The sequence below is a fragment of the Grammomys surdaster genome, unplaced genomic scaffold, assembly GCF_004785775.1.
Source record: "Grammomys surdaster isolate TR1022 unplaced genomic scaffold, NIH_TR_1.0 241, whole genome shotgun sequence".
Taxonomy (NCBI): Eukaryota; Metazoa; Chordata; class Mammalia; order Rodentia; family Muridae; genus Grammomys; species Grammomys surdaster.
The window spans coordinates 2,603,767-2,613,068 of NW_021604686.1; the positions used below are offsets into that span (position 1 = coordinate 2,603,767).

A 9,302-nucleotide genomic window follows, 5' to 3' on the forward strand; every position below is an offset into this window, starting at 1 on the left:
ACACATTCTCTCTCTCACACACACACACACACACACACACACACACTGACTTCAGGTTAAGGTGTCACCTTGTCCATTGGAGTGAGCTTCAGGCAACCTTTCACTTTCTGCAATCGCCTGCCTGGTCTGAAATGCGTGGTGTGACTTCTCTCTGCAAACCTCAGCAGTCCAACCTTTAGGAAATCCCCACCCCAATCTTTCCCTTGCCCATCCCCCATCTCCCCAGAGAGCTCAAAAGGTGGTGCTGAGAAACAGAACACACACACACACACACACACACACACAGAGAGAGAGAGAGAGAGAGAGAGAGAGAGAGACAGAGACAGAGAGAGACAGAGAGAGACAGAGAGAGACAGAGAGAGACAGAGACAGAGAAAACCCAGTACACCAACAATCTCAATCCAAAGAGAACAGCGAACACTGCTTTCTCCTGTGCCCCTCGCTCCTTGAGCAGGTGTTCTCTGACAGCCTCCTCCCACCCTGAGCGGTTTTCCTTCTCCAGCCAGGAGCTGAAAAGCCGCCAGGGGCTGGGGCAAACTCCTGGAAAACTCACTTGAGCACCAGGCAAATGCCAAAGGAATCCCAAAAGGCACCTTCTGTGGTTTCCGCCTTCAACCCTCAGCCTCCTTCCTTTGTTGTCACCTGACTTCCCACCCGACCCCAAAAACTCACGGAACCCTGTTCAAATCGATTGTTTTATTGACAGTTTACATACAGAAGCATTTAGAAAAGGACGTGGGTTCCGGGGGTCAACTCCTCCCCGGGCCACCCACGCTTGTGCTGCGCTTCGCCCAGAGCCAGAGCCTTGGTCCAGACGCCTGAAACCCCACCCCCTGATGTTATTCTAAAAGAACTAAAACCTGACCCCACCCGAGTCCCCTAGCCGCTCCCGCCCCCTCCCTCCCTCCTTCCTCGTTCACCTGCCCACCCGCTCCCCCCTCGTCCCCCTACACTACACCGGCACACTTTACAGGACACGGAAGTCTATAGCCCACGCTCGGCGGGGACTACACGCTGGGCAAACTATTTTCCTGGGAGGAGGGGCGACGCGAGGAACTAGGGTGTCCCTCCCCGACTTCTCACCCCGCTGCTACCTTGCTCAGGCCTGAGACAGGCCCGCTAGTGAGATGCGCCCCGGGGAGTCACAGCTCCCTGGGCTCCCAGCACGTTCCTGCTGGGGTCTGGACCCCATGGAGTTGCAAGAGCCACTGTGGCACGCACCAACCTCTGGCATCTGCAAGACATTGACAACGAAACTGGCCCGGGAACCAAGGTGACACCCTGCGAGGAAAAGGGGTGCGCAATCCCGGAGCGCTTGAAATTAGGAGAGAGCCGGAAGAAAACAGATTCCGACTCTCACGCCTGACACACTCACACCCAATTTCCCAGAAGGTGGGAAGGGGGTATTAGCACCAGACCCAGAAATGTCGCTGTTTATTTAAAACAACGAAAATAAGAAAATCAGTGCGCTGAGTTGAAAGGCCTACTAGGAGCCCAACTTGGCTCTAACTAAACAGAAATCGGGTTGGGGTAGGGACGAGGGGGACGCGCGCGTTTGGATCATTATAGGAAAGGAGCATTGAGAGTAAAAATTAGCGAGCTTCTGGCACATGCAACCTTGAAAAGGCAGAGTGGGATCAAGGTGAGGGCCACAGCGCTCCACCCTGGGGACCTGTCCCGGGGATCCCGGGGATCCTGGGCAAACGCCGGACCAACCCCATCATTATCACCAGATGTGGCCAACGACTGGCGTGGCGCGTTCCCCTTGCCTCCAAGTTCCACCGGATGGAGTGCGCGATGAGTTTCGCAGATCGTCGTGGTGGAATGGAAGGCATAGACGGTTTCTAGCCGCCCATGGGTGGTATCTTAGAGGAGGTAGGAGCCTGACTCTGTGCTTTGGGTGGGGATGGGGATTCAAACTCGCCAAGAGAATGATCATTGAATTCGGCCCACTCCTAGAAATCCCTAGTAGTGACCCCTGGGGAGGGCTAAGGAGGCAGAGTAACTGAAGGGTGGGGCGGGGTCCCGTGAGGGTGGTAAAGTCCTGCCATCCCTAGGCTACGAGATACCCAAGGTGGAGGTGGGCAGGCCAGGCGTGCTGGGGGCTCAGCCCGCTGTCTGCCTGTAGTTGCCGTTTATCTCCTGGGCAATGTTGACTGCTTCCGCTCCCAGGGGCAGCCGATCGCTGTACTCAGAGCCAGCCTCGAACTCCTCTTGGTTGGCCTTGGACTGAGACTCCACCAATGAGCAACCCGCCAGGCTTTCCTCTCTCTGAAGGTCCCCGCTTGGGTCCCCCTGCTCCACATCTTCATCAAGGCCTTCTTCCGGGACCTCCTCTGGCTCCTCACCTCCCGCCTCTCCACGGGCAGGGTAGCTTTTCTCAGACTCAAGGTAGGAGGCACGCGGGTCGAAATCCGCAGCAATGCGTTTCTCCATAGGGTCCGGGGCCTGTGGCCGCAGGATTAAACGATAAGGTTTGCCCGGATGTTTGGCCAGCAGATGGCAGCAGGCGGCACCCAGCAGGGGCACGGTGGCCAGCACCAGGAGAAAAACGCTCACGGTCACTATAACTAGCAGGGACGGCAGTTCTTTCTTGGTGGAAAACACCACTTGCACGTGGCACGCCTCGCCCGCCAGTGCCAGGCATACGGAGTAGTTGGTGCCAGGCTGGAGGCCGCGAAACCAGTAGGCATTGACCCCCTCCTCCACTCGTGACCACTGAACTGCCGTGCCACCCCCTGCAGGACACAGATAGAGTAGGCGCAGTGGTCGCCTCCCGGGCCGCCGCGCTCCGCTAGCACCATCTGGCCCAGGGCCCCAGCGCGCAGCAAGAGGCGTCAGCTGCACCCGAGCCTCACGCTCTGCTACATCCAGCGCGATGACGCCCAACTCAAAAACGTGCGGCTTGAGATCTGAGCTCTGGTTGAATGCATGGTTAGACACATAGCGAGAGGGGTCCCCATGGCCACAGTGTTTCTCCCCCATCGGATCTGCAGGGATCTGACCTCCCATCTGCTCTCCTTCTTCATCTGTCTCCTCCAGCTCTGCCTCGATTTCACCGAGGACGCTGACTCGAGGCAGACCTTGGCCTTTGGTTTTGCCTTCAGGCTTGAAGGGCAGGACGCTGTTGCTACGGCCCTTAGTGGTGGCCTTGCGCTCAGAGGTCGGGGCCTGCGCACCAGGTTCTTCCCCTGTTCCAGGAGCGTGTTTTGGCGGCCCCGCTGCAGCCACGGTCACCCGTAAGGACGTTGAGTTGGTGCCCAGCTCATTGTGTGCACGACAAGTGTAGATGCCTGCTTCCTTGGCACTCAGGAGGGGCACCAACAGAGAGCCATTTGCGAGGGCCAAGAAGCGCGGGGTGGCTGGAGGCGCTGGCCAAGCAGGTGCTGGAGTCGGGGTTGGTGCTTCAGTCTGCGTAGGCAGGTCCTCATCTCCGTCACCCTCCCCATCCTCTACCTTCTCTCCTCCATCTTCTTCCTTGCTGAGAACCGGTGGCATTAAGACTACAGTGCCACCCGGGATCTGAAGTTGCCATTGCAGGCGGGGTGTGGGGTGGCCTTCGGCGACGCAGTGTAACATGAAAGCCAAGCCTGCGCGCAGAGGAGTGCCAGGCGCCTCAGGCGGCGGCTCTGCGCTCAGACGCACGCTGGGCGGTGCGCAGGGCAGGGCGGGCAGGCGGTGCACTGGCACGCCCTGCAGCTCAGGGGGCGAGGCGCACGCTATAGAATCGGGCTCCGGTAAGGAGACCCGGGTGCTCGCCGCCCAGGCCTGCAGCCACACGAGACCACAGCTGCAGTGGAAGGGGTTGTGGTAGAGTTGCAGGTGTGACAGCGCGCTTAGTGCGTCGAACGTGCCGGGCTCCAGGGTACGCAGCCGGTTGTTGTTGATGCGTAGGGAGCGCAGGTCCGGGAGCGCCCCGAGTGCATCCCGGGGCAGCGATCCCAGGCGGTTGTGGTTCATTTTCAGCAGCTGCAGCGCGCTCAAGTTACGAAGGTCGCTCCAGGGGAAGTTGGATATAAGGTTGTGGCTTAGGTCGAGGTTCTTGAGCTGACTCAGCACGGCCAATGCCCCTGACTCTACGGTGCGCACCTCACTGTGAGCCAGCCACAGCGAAGTGACCTGCGTGACGTTGACGAAGGCCCCCCGCCTTAGCACCGTAATCTTGTTGGCAGACAGGCTAAGCGTGGTCACGTTGGCTGGCAGTCCTTCTGGGACCTCGCGCAGCTCCTTGTAGGCACAGTCTGCAAACTGGTGGGCGTACTTGTCAACGCAGGCGCAAGGCTCGGGACACGCTCTGGCCACTCCTAGCAAAGCCCAGGCCAAACACAGGGCTCCAAAGGGCCCCATCATGGCTCCTGCAGAGGGAAGTCAAGGTGAAGGGGGAGACGGTCACTTATGCCACACCTCTTCCCCTTCCCCCAACAAATTCTACCTGCTAAACCTATGTATCCAGAAACCTTGGGTACTAACTGAATGGAGCCCAGTGAAACCCTCAGATTCAATGAAGGCTTTTCAGAAACTATCTTGTTCCTTCAGCGCCCCATCTTTCTGCTCAGCTGGAGCTGCCCCATCCAAAGCGTGTGGTCTGCAATGGGCCCCACACGGACCCTTCTTTCTCTATGTTCATTTAATTCGGTGGTGAACTGGAGATGCAGAAAGATTTTCGTTCATGACTAACTGTCTTCTCTGGAATCCTTTGTCCCACGCACAGCACTTGCACACACTTCTTTACCAGCAACAACAGCGCAAACAAAAACTCAGGCATCTCCCTGCCGCCTCCCACTACAAGACACCCGAGACTCTACCAGGAGGTTCACAATGAGTTATAGACAAAAACACGGGCACCCAGACAACTACACAATATACCCCGGAGGTCTCATTGTTGTCTCCACTCAATGCAGCTTTGCCACAGTGTTCTCTACCAGGAAGCAAAGCACTTTCCTGTGTACAGTAGAACTGACAGACACGGGGACAAGTCCTCATGTAAACCAGCCCACACTCAGAGACATAGATGCTACACTACTCTCCTCTGAGACCGAACCCCTGGCGGATGAGCACCATGGAGAACTTCTGAGGTGTGGTGTGGGGATCTAGGCGGGGATCTAGGCAGCCTCCACCCACTTATGCCTTCTAGCCTCCCTGCCCTGGGCTGCAGCTCCCCTCAGGGGAGAGTCACAACTGCTCAACCATTCTTCCATCCGAGAAGAAAATTCTCCCCCCATGCCTAGAGCAGGCATGATGAGGAGACAGTCACTAAAGCTCCCTCTTTGGATCCCACAGAGCCCAGGTGAATCCCTCTGCCCCAGGTTTTTATGGGACAGCCTCTACCTAATAAACCCGGAGATAGTCCTAGGTTCTATACCTCTCTCTAGAGCGCCAAGACGACTGAGTGCACCGCCTATCTCTAGACACACAAATACATTCACACAGATTCCCTGCCCCCAACTTGAGATTCCTGTCTTGGAAGAACCACTCCTACACCCCATCTTTGAGATTAGCGGGTCCCCTTCTTGCTTTTGCTCCTAAGGAGGCAGGCACCTCCCTTCCCTGTTCCCCCCAGACAGCCACCCAACCCTGGCTACGCTGGACCGACCCTGTGGGCTGGGGTTGTGGGCTCGGTCCACTGTTTACCTGCTGCTGACTTGCAGTGTGCGGTCTTCGGGCTACAAGCCTTTCTCCAGACACAGGTGACAGTCCAAGGCAGCTTCTGGCATCTGTTGCTGTGGCGGTGAAGAGAAAGGGGTAGTACATTAAAAAGAACTCCCCTTGGCCCCGAAGCCCTACTTCAATTTTTTCCTTTCTTATCTATTCGTCCTACTTCTCGATGATTGCAGGTTTGAGAGCGGTCGCGCGCCCCCGGGCTCGGCGGGGACGCGCACAGTCTCCCACCTCGTGCCGGCCGGCGTTTACATTTGATAAAGCCATAGAGATTCTCTGCTCATCCCAGGCTGGGTCCTGTCGGTCTCAAGGGGCTCCATATGCCCATAGCCCTAGGCTCCGCCCCTCCCAGCCCACCGTACCCCTATAACCCATTTTCTATTTCTCCCAACATTTACACATCCGATGACATTGTCACTCTTCCTCGTTATGCATCCAACCCCCTCCCCAACACACACACACACACACACACACCCTCTCCACATGACCTTCACAAGTTAGAACTACTACCCGTCAACATGTAATAATCGCGTCAACGCGGTAAGTTCTCCCTACCTTCACACACGTTTTCACACGCACACCTTCACTCGAACACTCACCGTTCTCTTTTGCGCGCACACAGATATCCACGCTCACTCACCCTCACGCGCCCGTCCCGCCAGCGCCCGCGAGCTTTGCTTCTAATTGAATGCGAGCCGTTCTACGCCCCGCAACACGTGAGACAAACCATCTTTGAGGAATTTGGGAGAAAGAAAAGCATAAGACTGGAGGGGTGTGTCTTTGCCTTTAAACACTTTTTTTTTTCCTCCCCAAAGCAAGCAGTGGCGCAGAAAGACCTCCAGCGGGACCTGCTGAAGTGCGCTGCCTGGCTCTCCCGGACTCTTGCCTCCTGCCGGCTGATAGCCTCCCCCTCCCCGAAGCCTCGTTCAACACGATGCATAATTGATAGTGTTAGCAGAACGCCTCACCCTCTCTGTCATTTTTTTTTTTTTGCCTGAATCTGGGCAGATACAAATTCTAGTTCCCCTCCACCCCCAATCACCGCCAGACTAACTCGCCAGATGAGTAGGCGCAGCCCTGCAGGGTACGCGGAGAGGAGACGCCCACCTCCCTGCCCATCGCAGACTCTGCTCAGACTCTTCAGCCTGAACTCCACGCTCAGGTCTTTTGTGGGAAAACCAGTGCGTGCACTCCACTGCCCGTGGGCTACCTAGTGCTCACAGTGGGGTGGCTGTCTTCCAAGCTCCTAAAATACTAGGTTGAACTCACTCAAGTGTCTCACGTTGTCCTTGCTTGCTGCAGGCTAATAGGGCACCGAGGTCACCACTCTAGATAGTGGCGACAGGGACTGGGATAGTTTTTTTAAAAAAACGTTTGCTCCTCTATTGTGGACTAGAGACTTACGACCCCTGAGCGTTTCCTGCACCCCCACTCCTCAGTATCCTTTCAGGATCTCTAGCAAGCATGCCATCAACTCCTGCACGCTTGTACACACACACACACACACACACACACTCTCTGTTTTTTTTTTGGTTTTTCGAGACAGGGTTTCTCTGTGTAGCCCTGGCTGTCCTGGAACTCCCTCTGTAGACCAGGCTGGCCTCGAACTCAGAAATCCGCCTGCCTCTGCCTCCCAAGTGCTGGGATTAAAGGCATGCGCCACCACTGCCCGGCACACACACACACTGTTAAAGCCTAGGCAGCAGCCACCGCCCTGCCATCACACACCCTCATGTAACAGCTGGCCTCAGCAGACTCGGGACTCGCTGTTCTCTTTGGCAAACCCTGGACATTTCTTTTAGTGACAAGCAGGAGGATTTCAAGGGATGTCTAGGCATTTGACTAAAATACATCATCTCACTCTCCCCCCCCCCCCACCATGGCATCCCAGGAGACAGAGCTGCTAGCCAGAACTGGTAAGGGGGCATAGGTTTTGAGAGACACGTAGAATTCCCTCCTTCTGTTTCATTAAACACTGTAATAGTGGGGTGCTTGTGGTCTCTCAGCCCTCATCAGAGTCAGCCTTCTGTCTTGGTTGGATGGCAGTGTGTTTGGGGCCTCTGCAGAGATCAATACCCCGATTTGAGTGTTAAGCATTTTAATGAGCTAGGGAAGTGGGGGGGGGGGGCGCAGAGAGATGCAGGAAGAACACTGCATTTAAAGGGACCACCCGGCAGGGTTTCTTTGTAAATTAAATATGAACACACTGGTGTGTGCACTCTTTGGTCCTTCCCTCCTTTCTACTCCTGGCTGCCGGCTGCTGGGACCCCCACAAGCTCAGCCAAGTTCGGAATCTAGAACTTCATCACACCTGCTCGGGCCTGGAAACGCCACAGACCAGGAAGAGGATGCTTGAACGGTCCGGGGAAGATGTCTTTGAGAAGGGGTTGGGGGGAAGAGAACTCTGACTCCTCCCTGCCTGGAATCTTACATGTCTGAGGCCATCCAGTGCAAGGCTCTAACCTGGGACAAGGCCGCAGAGGTTTGGAACAGCCGGCCCAATACCGACTTCTTTGTCTGCAAAGCAAGAAGGATGAACGTCCTGTGGCATTGTCCTAGCAACCTTGGGGGGGGGGGGGGGGGGGGGGAGGCCTCGCACCAGAAGAGGGTGTGGCAGCAGAGGGACTAAGACTCTGTGCTCTGGGGTGGAGAGTCCTGAGGACTTTCCTGGTGGGAGGGAGAAAGACGCAAGGCGTGGACGTTCCTCCGCCAGTGGACACCCACTCATCCGATTTTCACTTCCAGTCAGCTCTTTTTTGAGTTTGAAGGGACTCAAGCCTGCCGAGGGAGGACTTAGAAGAAGCGAAGGGCCGAGGGCTGGACGGAAGAATGGACCGCGCGGACGTGCAGGCGTGTCTGGAGTAAACTCTCCGAACGCTGGCTTTCTTCCCCAGAGAGGCCGAAGCCAGGGGACTCCCTGTGGAGAGGGCGGTCCCAGCGTCTACAGGATAGTTTAAGGGCGTGGCGACCAAGCTGGCTGGAGTACTAATTCCCGTGGACCCCGGCTTTCCACCCACTCTCCCGGAAAAAAAAAAAGCTTCTGTTGCCCGAATTTGCACCAGGGAGAAGACATCCCTTACCCCGTCTTCAACCCTGCAGAACCTAGTGCCGGTCCAGACAAGGCCAGCCGGAGTCGCCTCAAGCAGCGTCCGCAGGGTCTCGGGTAGGAGCTGCAATTCCTGATTCCACCACTGAGCTCTGCTAGAAGACCACAGGCAGAGCCCTGGCGCCGCCCAGAATTGCCGTCGATTGCTTTAAATGTTAATAATAATAGTGACCTAGGGAAGGAGAGCGGGGCGTAGAAACACTTCTCACCTCCCAGGCCTGCCTTAGGGCTCTGATCTTTAAAGGAACGAGTGTTTAATCAGGTGAGTGGAGTAAATGTGGAAGAAAAGAGCGACAGGAAGTTGCCAAGCTCGAAAACAGAGGGCTCCAGATTCAGAATCTGTCCAGTTCAAGGTCAAGCTTTTTACCAAGCTCAAGTCCTGACTCTAGACAGACGCGGAGGCCCAAAGCTAACGCCCCTGGACCGTTTTGTGGATTGCCCTCCACAGACTTCAACCTTGAGGTCCCAGATAGTCCTGGTGGTGGGAGCGCTGAAACCGAAGCCTCCACGGACTTGCTCCCGACTCTAGGTCCGCGAA

General features: G+C 56.3%; 1 protein-coding gene across 6 annotated transcripts; it reads right to left on the bottom strand.

The window, feature by feature from the left end:
* Positions 1-677: 677 nt before the first annotated feature.
* Islr2 (immunoglobulin superfamily containing leucine rich repeat 2) lies at positions 678-8,833 on the bottom strand. Of its 6 annotated transcripts, none has more exons than XM_028774565.1 (4): positions 6,785-6,884; positions 5,632-5,720; positions 4,608-4,801; positions 678-4,355 (listed from the first exon to the last, which is right to left on the bottom strand). In XM_028774565.1, exon 4 carries the CDS (start codon positions 4,348-4,350, stop codon positions 2,107-2,109), a length of 2,244 nt encoding a protein of 747 aa, XP_028630398.1. In that variant the 5' UTR covers positions 4,351-4,355; positions 4,608-4,801; positions 5,632-5,720; positions 6,785-6,884; the 3' UTR covers positions 678-2,106. The 6 variants fall into 6 exon arrangements, with proteins under 6 accessions (XP_028630398.1, XP_028630397.1, XP_028630396.1 ...); XM_028774564.1 differs by lacking the exon at positions 6,785-6,884 and adding an exon at positions 6,627-6,697; XM_028774563.1 differs by lacking the exon at positions 6,785-6,884 and adding an exon at positions 6,299-6,631.
* Between the last annotated feature and the right edge of the window lie 469 nt (positions 8,834-9,302).

What these genes read in the sequence shown, in the direction of transcription:
- Islr2 (XM_028774561.1), bottom strand. Translation starts at nt 5,751, where the DNA reads ATGTACTACCCCTTTCTCTTCACCGCCACAGCAACAGATGCCAGAAGC. An exon ending in AAGTCAGCAGCAGGTAAACA is followed by an intron (nt 4,353 to 5,624) that starts GTGGACCGAGCC and finishes CCTCTGCAGGAG; the next exon opens with CCATGATGGGGCCCTTTGGA.